The 14,434-nt window shown below is 40.9% G+C and overlaps 1 protein-coding gene across 15 annotated transcripts in view; it reads right to left on the bottom strand.

The window, feature by feature from the left end:
- LOC127626790 (transcription factor COE3) overlaps positions 1–14,434 on the bottom strand; it is a 110,269-nt gene that overhangs the window by 23,044 nt on the left and 72,791 nt on the right. For 9 of the 15 annotated variants that reach the window (XM_052102825.1, XM_052102832.1, XM_052102836.1 and 6 more), the window contains exons 9-10: positions 6,399–6,532; positions 5,382–5,508 (exon numbers count right to left, since the gene is read on the bottom strand). In XM_052102825.1, the coding sequence (XP_051958785.1) occupies positions 5,382–5,508; positions 6,399–6,532 (261 nt within the window). The remainder of the gene's footprint in view (positions 1–5,381; positions 5,509–6,398; positions 6,533–14,434) is intronic. The other 6 variants (XM_052102826.1, XM_052102828.1, XM_052102839.1 and 3 more) reach the window with 1 other exon arrangement.

Below are 14,434 nucleotides of genomic sequence, written 5' to 3'. Positions count from 1 at the left end.
GCGCATCGTTTTGTTTAGTCCGTTCGGCCCGTTTCACGGCCGACCCACTGGCCAGCTCGGTTCTCCCAATGGCCAGTCCGCCCCTGATCGGCCCCAAAGTGCGTCAGCCCACTGGGAAAATGCCCGGGATGCCAGATTGCCAGTCCAGCCCTGACGATGGCTTATTATACTTGATGAAGTGAACAAGTGAAAGATAGACTGAGAGAAAACAATTCCTGGACTGCATTCAAGCTCCTCTGTTTACATTTCCTTCCTGCTTCTGATAACTTCTGGTAGAGTGTGCACATGTTTGCACGTGTGTGTGTGTGTGTGTGTGTGTGTGTGTGTGTGTGTGTGTGTGTGTGTGTGTGTGTGTGTGTGTGTGTGTGTGTGTGCAGTCCAATCAGATACAGATCGCATTCGGCGAGGCCAAAGGCTGTGGGTGGGGACGAGTGTCTGTTGGACAGATAGCACAGTGCAAATGGTCGGTTGATAATTCAACGATATGCCTTTTCATGTGCAGCAGTTTAGATTTGTTTACCATCTTTCCTGCTTACAAAGAACCCACTAGAAAAACTGTGGATGAGTCTTTTGAAGTAGACTATAGCAGAACTAAAGAACAGAGCTGTAGAAATGGTCTGGGTTAAAAAAACGTTTTAAATCCATTCCACAATTTTTAAACGCTTGCATCGAGGTTAATTGCCTCTAAATGTCAGTAATTAGTCTAATAAAGACATGTGTTTGGTTCCAGCATGCACGTGTATGCGTGCCAGAATCTGGCATCTTTAACGTGGCAGTAGGCAGAGTGAGTGAAGTCTCGGGATGACCTCTTTGTCCTTTTGTGCTATGATAAATGACAGTCTCCTCCTCTGTGCATTTTTGTCAGTTTTTGGTGCAGTTGAGTCGATACGTTCACCTTGACAAGGAAACTTTGTGATTTATCAGGGCCGCCGGCCAATCAACAGGCCAGGAGCTCTGAGCCCTTAGAGAGCCAGAGAGCACGCTGTGGTCAAAGTCTCGGGAAGCGGAATGGGGCGACGTTGTCACCGCTATGATAGACAAATGGCTCTCGTTAGAGCAGGCCAAAAAAAGAGGGGAGGGGTCCAGAGACAGAGGAAAAAAAAGCAAGAAATAGAAAGATGGGGAAAAAACGCTTGACTTATACTAATAACAGAAAGAGTCTATAGTGGTCGCGGTGGGTTGAAAGATGAAGCACCCTGTCACACCGCAGGTTTGGAAATTAGCAAATAATGTTCCCAAGTCCTGATAAATGTCTGACAGGCCTCCCTTGCAAATCATTTTTTTAACATTTTGATGCATGTCTACAATCCCATCGGAGGAAAGAAAAAGTTTACTAGCCCTCGAATCCGCCGTGACAAATGAAGGCTGGTAAGTGTACAATTTCTGTATGAAGTATGGCTCATTTTCGGCAATTCTGGTAAATGGGTGTCACTGATTAGGACAAATAGCCTAGAAGGCTGATAGTTCTTGTCATATGTCTCCATTCCTCTCTCTCTTTCTCTCTCCCTGGCCTCCAGTGGAGCGTTAAGGCCGTGGTCACCGGTGACCATGCCTAAATAGAAAGCAATAGCTTTGATGCAATTAGAGTCCAATGTTGAGCTTTATTTATGGCTGGTGTCATTGTTCAAAATCGTTTGTAAAAGTGTTCAGGAGGTTTGCCTCCATTAAAGCACCTAGTAGAGGCAGAGCGGCCACAAACTTGTATATCTTAATTTATATATCTCTCAGTTTCCCCTTGTTAGGAGCCAAAGGAGATCATTGCTGCCTCCACATTTGGGTCACAAAGACGGATAGAATGTGTTCCCAGGCATACACTGTCATTCTGGTTTGTTTGTCAGGAAGGTCCTGCTTATCTTTTAGGATAGTTTAAATCTCCTTGAAAAGGGTCCGCTTAACCAATATGTAGGTGTTTGTCAATTCCGATAACACCTTAAATGGGAACATCTAGGTGAATGTTTTTAAAATAACCGCATCAGCTAAAGAAAGAGCATCAGAGAGTTGAGCACTATTGGCAAAGGGACAAACACAGCTGTCCTGCTTTGATTTTCTTTTTTTTTTTTGGTCTTTATTTTTTAAACCCTTCAGACAAGCTGTTCCATGCCAGGCCTGATCAATAGATAACTGATACAGGTATCAGATGGCGTAGCGGTGGCCTTGTATAAACAAAAGACACAATCGTACATACATACAAGGTTAAAGCAGAAAAACTGTTAGAACATGCAGTTCTTTAAAGGATACAAAGGGATGTAGACTCAATAAACCATAGCAGCGTTTCCTTTTAATTGAAGACACTAAGAGCCTGAAGCTGTAAATAGCCATTCCTACACACATGGTAGATCAGGGTGTTAATGGACAGCTTTTATTGAATAACACATTGTTTTGGGAACAGTTCTAACAGCTCATAAACTACCGAGATCCTCTTGTATGTTCGAGTGACCTGATGAGATGCCGAAATCCCATTTTAGGCCCTCTTTAGAGACTTTGGGTCTTGGTGGATCTCTACGGCGTGTTTAATTTCACTACTGTTTAGCTGTGTCAGTGCGAGAGGCGTTGGAGAGTGCCAGAGGACATTAGTAGCCATTTTCAAAGTCTGGCCAGAATAATTTGTTTAAAGAGCATTGACGACTGAGACAAGGCTGCTCATGTTGTTTGTGATGGAGGGGAATTATCGACTCTTAAAGTAGCGTGGCACTCTGACAGGCGATTGCTGCCACATCTGAGTGCACCGAAGGATTTAAACAACACCTCTAGCGATGACACCATCATGGACATGCGAGTGGGAAGTCCTTTATCTTAAAGCCGTTAGGGTAAGTCTCACAAAACCTGTCAAGAACATGTCCCCGCCATGTTTCACACAAGAATCAAAAGAAAGAGATATGGAATTATATTTGGCATAAAAGCCTGTTTTTAAGCCCACTGAGATACAATAAAGCACATATAATCTCACCGCAATACAGTGATTCATTATTAAGGATAATGGGGAAATATACATCTGAATGAAAAAGAATGTATTTATAAAAATGTCAAAAATAATTACTTTTAAGTAAAACATTTATTTATTTTTAGGAGAAATGTGACCTGCTTTTTGTGAGATTTTTCATTTTAGACAGGAAATCTACCTATGTCTATCCATCCAATCATGAAATATATCATTACTTATAATATTCAATAAAGACATCTTCTATAATACGCTCAGTCACCAATACATGTTATATCCCATACATGTTGTTTCTACTCTGAACGTTGGTGAAATTAAAGCTTACAATACTACACCGATTGCTTTTGTATGCTGGTAATGATCAGGCCTGTGTATTAGCATTCTTCACCCCTATAAATGGAGGGCACAGTTCTGTATTTAACTGGCTGTGGTGTATCAGATGAGAGAGAGGTTGTGTCTGACTATGCGACAAGAGGGTGGTCAGCATTAAATGTTGTTAAACTCAGCAAAAACACTATTTACACATTGTTTTTGTTTCTAATATTTAGTGAAAAAGCCAGCCATTACACCATTTAGCAAATACACACAGCTAACGCAGCAATAATTACTGAACACTTCTAGCATTTCCAGTTCAAAGCGGCTGTTTATGAACTAATTACAGGCATAAACTCAGGCAATTTGTTTTTCGATCAATAGCACTTACAAGAGTTTAAGAACTGAAGACATGGAAAAAAAGAGAAACATATAAAGAACAAAAGCAAAATGCACATCTGAGCTTTGTTAAGAACAAAATAATCATAATTACAATCATTACAAGCTGTTTTTGATATAGTAGCATATTTAAGAACATTCGTTAATAAATATGCTTTGAAGTAAAATTTAATTGACTTGAAATGACTACCAGTTTGATAAAGCCAGTATGTGTGTGTGTGTGTGTGTGTGTGTGTGTGTGTGTGTGTTGGGATTTGTCTGTCATTTATGACCTCATAGAGAAAGGGGTGAGGCATTATGGGGATTGGAGTTCAACACTTGAGCGGGACCGTGCGTGTAGTCTGTGACTTCCCGTCTTTAATTTAAGGGGATAATTAACTAGGTTCTCAAAATCTTCGCAAGTAATTATATCTGCTCACTGATGAGTGGGAACAGGGATCAGTGAGGGAAAACAAACAACAAATATCTCTTGAAGACAGGGGAAGATGGGGGTGACAGAGAGATACTGTTTTGTCTTGCAATGAAATATATACATAAGATAGATAGACAGATATATAAAGACAGACAGACAGACAGTACTACAGAACCACAGTATGTTTGTTCTAACATCAAATGTAACATGGTAAAAATAGTTTCTGCCAAAATAAAATAGCATTCAGACACGGCCCTAGCTACCACACTTTTATTCTAGTAAATCACTGTAGTAACCATGGTACTTTGGTCTGACTCTTATCATAGTATACTTTTGGATTGGTGATGACGCCATTGTCTAAACAGTGATTATGTCTGTTGAATTTGACACCGACTCCTTGTTTTGTGCTTATTAGCATTAGCACGTTTCTTAACAGTGCGGTCCCTGAGTCTCTGTGGTTTTAACGATGGCAAACATTAATGTCTGAGAGGGCTCTGGTATTAGCCGGCCCTGTGTTCTCAGGTTTCATTATCTCAGGGGCTCGTTGGCCTCTGCCCTGCCCCTGCTGAGAGGGTTAAATGTGGGAGGGAGAGTCGGCCCACAGCCTCGCTGGGGCTGAGATGGGGAACAGCTGCCTGGGGGGACCATGGGCCCCTTCCTTACCTCCCTCCTCTGTCATTTTCTCTCTCTCTCCCTCTCTCGCTGACATTCCTGAGTGTGAGAGTAATTCCTGATGATTATCTCATTGTCCTACTCAATTTGCGATCAGACTGCTTCCAGGTCAAACACGGAGTTACCGTGTAACCTCCAGTATCAGCGGTACCGAGGGAGAGATTACGCTCATTTTACACACACTCAAACCCGACCAAGATCCAAGGGGGTAAAAATAACAATCACCCACAAAATCCACCCGTACACACAAAGCACAACCTTGTACGCTGGTCACACACACACACCTATAAGCAGAGTTAAGTGACCTGGGCAGCAGGTAACGGGTGTTTTTGTGTGGTGAAAAGGACAGCGTTCAGGGTGAAGTGTTGGACATGTGTTGTCAAGGTTTGAGATTAACTGGACTTGGCAGTTGCCCCCCCACCACCCCACCTCTATTGCTCTCCCTTAGATGGATGAGATATAGGGTTACAGAAAGAAAGAGAGGGGAACACGTCTGTCTCACACTGGTTTGAGTTCAGTTCTTGTGGCTGGAGCCAGTGCAAAGGTTGTTATGTGGATGGAAAGGAGAAGGAAGTGAAAAGATTGAAAAGGAGTTACAAGATTGGGAACCCATAAGTTCATGAAACAATTGATCCAACTGCAACTCACCTGTATACACAAATCGTCCTGGTGCACCTTTGCAGAACTGCTTCGACTTGTAGGATAGGGTGACCTCTACAACTCCCGGGATGTGTCTTGGAGGGGTCTGCACTCGGATGGCATGGGGTGTTATGAGCTACGAGAGACAAATTAGCAAATTTGGTTAGGACTATTCGAAGAGTACCAATTGTTGCTTGAATTTGAACGCCTGGGATCCTGCAAAAACAGTGAACCAATGAACTTTAGAGCTTAAGTAATGTTAAAGTACCCTGTCAGGTAGAAACAAACCCTGTAAGCCTTCAAAACTGAACCTGGCCAAAACTTTCCCCCCAGTGTTTTAGAGCTCAGGAAGGCCAAGGGGTGGGAGTCCTGCTTAAATCACCTCCATATGTCTTTCCCTCCCTGTTACCTTTCTGGTTTTCCCCTTCTGAGATATTTCACCCATGATTGTTCAATTGTTTTGCTAGACCTCATGGTTCGGCGAGGAGCGCAGTGGAGGCCTCTGTGGACTTATTGTTGGGCTGTTTAGCATGCAGTTTGTTTATCTAACTCCTTATCTGCTCTTGTGATTAAACTAGGAGAAGAAAAATAATAAAATAAAACAGAATAAACAAAAGCTGATTGCTAGTCAAGGCTCCAACTGGTGAATGTATGCCAGACAGCTTTATCAACATAAAGAAACACACTAACCTGAAGACTTTATTAGCTTTGAGCTAATTACGATGCAGCTTCAACATGCCTTTATTTCACTCTTATTTATATGTTTATGTGGCGTGAAATGAACAAAAAGCAAATGTAAAGGAGACAATGAACGGATGACGGCGTAGTTGCATTAAACCTGTAGAAGCAGAGCTTCATAAACTGTGTATAATCACAGTTTTCACATAATCACTTTTTTATTGAATCTAATGAAGTTCGTTAGGAGGCTGTTACAAAAAGAAATGGGCAGGCAAATATCTCATACTCAATAAAATGAATGAGTGATATTGTTTTTGTGCTTTACGCAAAAAGAAACTCCAGGCTTACCTCGCTCCATACTAGCATGGTGCCGAATACAACTTGCAATCCATCAAAGAAGTTATCGCCGATGATAATGACGGTGGCTCCACCTGTGGTCCAGCCTTCACTGGGGCTGATGGCCTTTATGCACGGCGTAGCTGCTTATAACAGGACATAAAACAAGACTCTCAGGATCACACGTACATATGGACACATGCTAGACACATACAGATAGGATAATAAAACCCTAAAGAAAAGAAAGCATGAATGATTTGGGTCACATTAAAACAAATTGATGGTGTTGTACATCAACCCTTCTGGGTTTAAATCTGCCACTTAAACCGTTCCTCAACACATTCAGACAAAAAAGAAAACATTGACTGGTGAACCAAGCGGTGGTCAAGCAAACGAGCGAGCAGATGGAGGGCACGCAAAGGCAAATACGGGCGTTACTGATGATTAAGCAACATGCACGCTAAGCCCGTCGATTTATCTGTCTTGCTTTCACAGATCTGAGATCAGTCAATCAAAAGATTGCAGAGCAAAGCACGGGTGGAGGGGCGCAAAAAAGCAGGAATTTTAAGCACCTGCTAATTGGGTTGAGTGCTTTGGTTTAAAAACGAACATCATCTTCCTTTCTTTCTTGGGTTCCGTAAAATCAGATTATAAGAGAAATGAGCCAGCCTAAGCATAATCTGGTTAGCTGCTATACCAGGTTGGACAAACTGTTAATTAGCTGGTTTAGCTGGTCAGCCAGCTGATTTCCCATCTTAACTAACAAAAACAGCAAACTGGACCAGCCTGACCAGGTTTTTAAACCAGCTATGACAAGCATATTCTGTTTTACACTGTTTTAAGTTTAAGATTGATATTAGCTAGCTATCATGCCACTGATGACGCACATGTGTTATTAATCGACGGAATGAGGTTGTGGCTATTACCCCGCCTTTGTTGTGAAGTTCGCCAATGGCTAATTAGCATACATTAATTTACCCCGTGGGGGTCGAGAGGTGCTATCACAGTAGTAAGCGGTCAGAGGCCCTGGGTGAATCGACCCCCCTTTAGCTTCTTAGCGCTGTGCACTTCAATCAGATTTTCCTCTTCACTCTGTTGACTGTTTCTGCTGCCCCCCTCTGAAGCACATTTTGAATACGAACTCCCATGCAAAAAGAGAGCAGTTAGGAAAACACACCGCTAATGCTCTCCAACACTTAAACCACAACACTAGCCCTTCACTTTGAGCAGTTTTTAGTTTATTTTATTGCTTTCCCACCCAGCTCCCTTCTTTTTTTTTTCCAGGGAAAAAAACAATGGCATTGTGCTTTTAGATTTTAAGGTCTCAGAGAGGTTATTAATAATGCACAGAGGATGCTTTGGAAAACCGCTTCGCTTAGAATCTCAGCCTTCCATTAAAATTGTCTCACATCATTTTCATCTGTCCATAATCTCAAAAAAAAATGTATCACCAAAAATATTGAAACTTGTGTAATTACAAATTTTTTTTATTATTATTTATTTATTTAAAATTCTATTATCCTGAGATATTGGCTACCTAACTGAGGGTCTATCCTCATACTGGCAAGTTTGTTAATAATAATAATATTATTATTATTATTATCATTAATAATAATAATTACAGTAAAACTAAAAATAATAATAATATCATTATTATAATTATCAATATTTTTACTAGATTTGTACAGTTTTTGAACAAAACGTGACTAACTCACCACTTCAAATATAGAGTGTAGCTGTGCAGTTGCTAAGGTGTTCTGAATGGTTGCTAGGGTGTTGCTAGGTGCTTGGTAGTGTATTCTAGGTGGCTGCTGGGTGGTTGCTAAGAGACTTGTTCTTTTGACACTTTGATATTCTGGTCTATAGATATGGCTTGGTTTCCTATGTCTATTGGATAATATTTTTTTTTTTATCATCTGCCAGGTGAAAAATAGCATTTTTATCATTTTAACTTTTTCTTGATTGTTGTAAGTCTATGGGATTTTATTTTATTTTGTATCATCTGCCAGATGAAAAACATAATTTTTATCATTTTAACAGTACATTGGTCCTCAATAAGCTGCACGATTTGAGGTATCACTCATGTTTGAAGCACAACGAAAGTTTAATACTAAGGATTAGGGTATTGTTCAAATCCCAAACCCTAAAAATTTGAGCCTTAGCAGTCATTGTTGGTTGTTTAGTACCATTACATGAGGTGCATCTGTGGGGTTAAGCCCTTGTGTGGGCAGGTCTTTTTATCTCCTGTATTCCTCTCTGCTGTTCTACCAGCCCTAGTTAATCAACATTAGGTATTGTTGTGTTGAACAGCCCAGACAAGGCAGCTCTCTTTGTTTGCCTTAATGTTGGACTAGTGGAGGTTATATTTACTCATTCCTCTCAGATCCCAGGGTACCAGAAGCCCTGAGCTCACACGCACACAAACGTGCACACACACTCCAGGAGCTTACCCTTAACTAGAGATGTTGACTTCATGCTAATAAGTTCATACAAATTTTCATTTCTGAGGCTTGGGAATGACATTTGCTTTTCTTAATTGCAGGCAGAGCATTTGAAAGAGGATCAAATCTCCAAAGACAGACACGACTCCTCAAAGGGACTGACCTTCATCAGCGCAACCAATTATAGCAAATCATTCACCAAAAATTACAGTAAACAAATTTACTTTGTGTAGGTGAGCAGAAAGAAGGGGGCAATGGGATGGGATGGTGTGTGTGGGGGGGGGGGGAGATTGGGGGGTGACTGTGTGTGCGCGTGTGTGAGGTGAGGACAGGCCCATGAGAGGGGCAGTCTGGCAGCTGTGGCCTGAGATCACCGCACATTGCCTTGGAATTCGCAACGCTCCCCCCCACCCACACCAGAAAAGCACGACTGCGGGCTGCCAGTCATCGCCCCCTCTGCCGTACAGAATTTGCATACATTCTGCGTGAATATAGAGAGGGGACATGTGTTGAATGGGAAGCATAAAGGAGTGAATTACACAGCCTGTGTTCGTCAGCAAATGATATACGTGCAAAATGCACTCAACCAGATGATGGAAATTGGAGAAAGCAGACATGGTCTATGGAGGCACGGACAGGCCAAGTTCAACACTGGACTAGGAAGTGATGGGCAGGGATGTGGTTTTAACAAGGGAGAACAATTTAGCAGCTCTCTGGCTGTGTTTGGAATGGCATACTAGCATACTACTCTCACTATTTCTGCAGTATACTGTGTATAGTATATATTTTGAACATAGTATGCGAATTGTGCAGTTGTGTTTGCATGTCTGGGGACAAAAAATAGTGGCTTAAGTGTGTATATTTGCATGCATTCATACACTTTTAAAATTATTTTCAATCAAAATTCTGGTGCCATCTACCATAGTTTTTTACACTCGCTGGCTTTGTTTCGACAGGCTTTCTCTGCCTCAAGTGGACGGTCAACAAGAAAGAGTGTGAGCGCGTGTGTGTTTTCCCGTGTGTATTGTTTACAGATCACCACTGTGTCTCAGTGCAAAGCTTTAATCAGACTTGAATAGTTTTCCGTGGCAACATGGCGGCCATCGCGTTTGTCACCTTCTTCGTTGTGCTCCCCAATATTGAGGCACTCTAACAGGTCCCATCCTGTCTACAGCAACCTTCCTTTGTTCCAGCGTGTAAAACGTCTTGTAATTGTGCAGGGGATGTCCAGATGGCAGGCTGATCCCGGAGCTGATGGGATTAGAGCTCTTACCTCACGTCGGCCCATCTGTCCTTTCTAACTGGCTACGGCCTCACAGATGCCGGCCGCTCGTCTTTATTGCATAAACCTAACAACATTACCGGCACTTGGTATGCAAATCAACCCCGAGCTGTAGGCCCAGACTGGAGGGGGTGTGAGCTGAGTGAGAGAAACTCACTTTTGCTTTCTGTTTTGCTTCAGGACCCTGATTTGTTATTGGACATCAAGTGGCAACCCAAGACAGTACCAAAATTGTACCAAACACTGAAATGTATTAAAATTACCATGAAGCGCATAAGCCAAATAAAATGCTAAATTATTCACATGGCATAGGCTTAAAAGGAAAAATGTCAATGTTTATTTTTAAAAGTCTCTTTAAATTGTAATACTTGGCTTTGTGGGGGGCCTGGGTAGCTCAGTGAGTATTGACGCTGACTACCACTCCTGGAGTCGCGAGTTCAAATCCAAGGCATGCTGAGTGACTCCAGCCAGGTCTCCAATGCAATCAAACTGGCCCGGTTGCAAGAGAGGGTAGAGTCACATGGGGTAACCTCCTCGTTGTCGCGATTTAGTGGTTCTCGCTCTCAATGGGGTGCGTGGGAATTTGTGCATGGATCGCGGAAGGAAGCATGAGCCTCCTCTTGCGGAGTCTCCGTGGTGTCATTCACAACGAGCCACGTGATAAGATGTGCGGATTGACTGTCTCGGAAACGGAGGCAACTGAGACTTGTTCTCCGCCACCCGGATTGAGTTGAGTAACCGCGCCACCATGAGGACCTACTAAGTAGTGGGAATTTGGGATTCCAAATTGGGAGAAAAAAAATATATATACATATTTGGCTTTGTGGCATGACTAACATTGCTTGTAAGTGAGATCCAGTTATAATGTTAGAAAGAAAACAAATCTATTTGGTGTTAAAATGTCATAACTTTTGGCAGTTTGATCTAGTAATATGTAGTCTGAGTCGTATTTAATTTTACTTTCCAGTTTTGTTCATGGTTTCGAAGATTAGGGCATGTCATGCCTAATTTGGCTATCTTCTACCAAGTCCAAAATGACATAAAGTATGTCAAGTGAACTTAAAGTAATTAGAGGTGAGGTTATTGCATCTATGTTGACTCATTATTTGACCGAACTGCCACAAAGTAGAAAAAAAAATTTAACATTACCAAATCTTTTCCCAACATGATAACTGGACTCTGCTGACGCTGAACGTGATTGGGCCATGTGACAACAAAGTAGCATATTACTGTTTAAAATTTGTATTGCTGTATAACAAGTAGTTTCACTTACTTCCAACCATTGACGTCGACAACAAAAGATATTGGAAGCATTTTATCCTCCTTTTCAAAGTTGATAAGCCTATTTTTCTTTCTAGCTATGCACAAATGTATACATTTTATTATTAGCATTTAGCATTGTTTTCTACTTGCTGTCCACAAAACTCCAGTTGAAACCACTGCTCTAAATGTCCTCGTTTTCATTATATTTGTTTGCTTTCAATTGATGCTAGATGGCCGCGAGGTGTGTGTTGTGCGTGGGCAATGAAGGGGGGTCGTCGATTGTGTATGTTGTGTATGTCTGGCTATGTGCAGATGGGGCTGTTTGGATCTCAGTGTGAGCGCACGTTCACATGCATGTCTGTGTGAATTTGTACATATGTTTATGCATGGCGAATCTAAATGGCGCTAATGCGAAAGAAACCTCCTATAGTGTGCGATCGCCACTCTCTCCTCCCTCAGGTTTCATTCTCCAGCTGTAAATAATAAAAGGGGCTCATGTGCTCTGAGAGCAAAGCAATGGTGAGGGTCCACTGGGCCATGCTAGAGGGAATTACTTAGTTGAAGATCAGAAGACAGAGTAAATTCACTGTCCGGGTAAATTTGCCGAATTAGATGATTAGATAAAAGACGAGAGGGGAAAACAGCAGGACCTCCTCGTGGCTGGTCTCTCTTTTTCTTGCTCTCTCGGCTAGCATTTATCACTTCCAAGAATGTGTTTCTAATCTAAACCATCGTGTTTCTGTGGTACAGGCCTGGACTTGAACATAAATATGGATTAATTTTATTTTACGACTATATATCCTGTACACATGCGTGCTAGAGGGATTTCCACACGAGAATGGAAAAGAGTTGACAGGTTGAACCCTTCTCAAGGCACTCATCCCAGTGAATGTTTCTACTCATAGCCAAACTGTGTCAAATAATAAGTCTTAAACATTCTCCAAAGTTAAAAGAAGTATAAAAACTAAGTTTGAGTGTTCGACAACTGTTAGAAGTTTGGAAGCTCTTTCTTTTCGTTTTAACAGCCCCCTGGTTGCACTTAAAGGGGTAGATATTAGATGGGTAGCTGTAATATTCGCTATGACCCAAATTTGCCATCAGGGGCGGGTGAAACAGTAGGTAACTAAGCGGTGAGAGTGTGTGCGAACTTGGCCGGTGGATATTTAAAGAAGAGATGAGCTTTCAAAACAGTCTGATATTTAAAAGAGTTGTCAGGAATATGGCCACCACTTGATACAGTTCGTCAGAGTTCACAGCGAGAGGAAATTAATTTGCTTAAATTTGACGAGGTTTTACCTATAACCAGAATATCAAGTACGAAACTTAATAGCAGGTATAAAAGAGTAGTTGGAGGAAGTTTGTGACTGGATCTTCTCTCAGGATTCTGAAAACTATAAAATTAGTAATTTCCTATTCGGTGGAAATTTAATTAGGTTTTCCTTTCCTTTCCTTAACCTTCCTTTCCTTCCCGGTTATAATGATTAAACTGCCAATTTCTTTTTCCAAGTACCTTTTAAATGTTTCTTCTTTTCCTTTCCATTTCATTTTCCTTTTCTTTTCATATTATAATTAAATAACTGTCTAAATTAAAATTTTAAGTACTTTTACATACGTTCTCTATCCAATGCTCTTCCAGTTTTAACATAAAAGCACTGCAATCTGATCCCAGATAAACCATAAGATGGTTGCAAACACAGTAATCAAGGCTTATAAAAAGATTTACAATTAAAAAAGAGGGTCTGCAAACCGGGCTTTGAAGAAGGATAGCCTCAGCAGTGTTTGGGTTGGGCCATGTATTTTTCTCTCTCTCTCTCTCTCTCTCTCTCTCTCTCTCTCTCTCTCTCTCTCTCTCAGTCTCAAGGGACTCAGGCAGATGAGGGGAGAGGCCTCAACTTCTTAATTGCTCTCCTAATTAAAGATGGTTGCTAAGGAAAACACACCTACTATCAAGTGACTACAGCGCAGAGACAAACAATACGTCAGGATACTAAACACTTCAGCGCTCAGGGCGCAAACATTCAATTACAATACTTCTGTACTGCATTTTCGTTGTTAATGCAAGAACCGAGAGAATAAAAACAAATATTTTTGCAGGTTTTCTGTCTCGCAAGAGTAGGGAATTGGTACGCTTTCAATTGCATCATTAAATAATACTGGTGGTTTGGTTGATATGGTAATTACAGGCAGATTAAGACAAAAAAAATATACTAATGTTGTGTTTTTAAATGAGCGAAGATTATCTTATGTTCTAATGACTTGTACTCAGACATTTACCTCATTATATATGTATGAGATGAGAAAATGTGGTTCTTCTCACCACAATTGTACAGAGCGGTTATCTGAGTTACCGTAGACTTTGTCAGTTTAAAACAGTCTGGCCATTCTCTGTTGACCTCTCTCATCAAAAAGACATTTCTGTCAACAGAACTGACGCTCACTGGATGTTTTTTGTTTTTGGCATTCAGAGTAAATTGTAGATACATTTGTGTGTAAAAATCCCTGGAAATTAGCAGTTAAAGAAATATTCAAACCAGCCCATCTGGCACCAACAATCATCCGTGCGACAGTGATCCATCTAATCAGCCAATCGTGTGGTAGCAGTGCATACAATTATGCAGATATGGGTCAGGAGCTTCAGTTAATGTTCACATCAACCATCAGAATGGGGTAAAAATGTGATCTCAATGATTATGACTGTGGCTTGATTTTTGGTGCCAGATGGGCTGGTTTTAGTATTTCTGTAACTGCTGATCTCCTGGGATTTTTTTATATATTTGTTTTTATTTTATATATATATATATATATATACACCTCACTTTTTTAAAAATAAGACCTTCAGAACCATAAGAACACACAAACGACAAAACATAAGACATTGAAAATGTGGCCCAAATCATTCACAGATTTTTTTCAACTACATTAATAATAATAAAAATACATTTTTTTAGTGATAAATAAAGCAGACAGCATTAATGAATGAAATCTAACAAAACAAAAGTGCTATTCAGTGAACAGAGAAAGTATGTTTTCTAAAAGATGAACTAGCCGTTTATCCATTAAAG

Source organism: Xyrauchen texanus, chromosome 33, assembly GCF_025860055.1.
Source record: "Xyrauchen texanus isolate HMW12.3.18 chromosome 33, RBS_HiC_50CHRs, whole genome shotgun sequence".
Lineage (NCBI taxonomy): Eukaryota > Metazoa > Chordata > Actinopteri > Cypriniformes > Catostomidae > Xyrauchen > Xyrauchen texanus.
The sequence above is the reverse complement of the archived record's forward strand: the minus strand, read 5'-3'. Positions and strand labels throughout refer to the sequence as shown.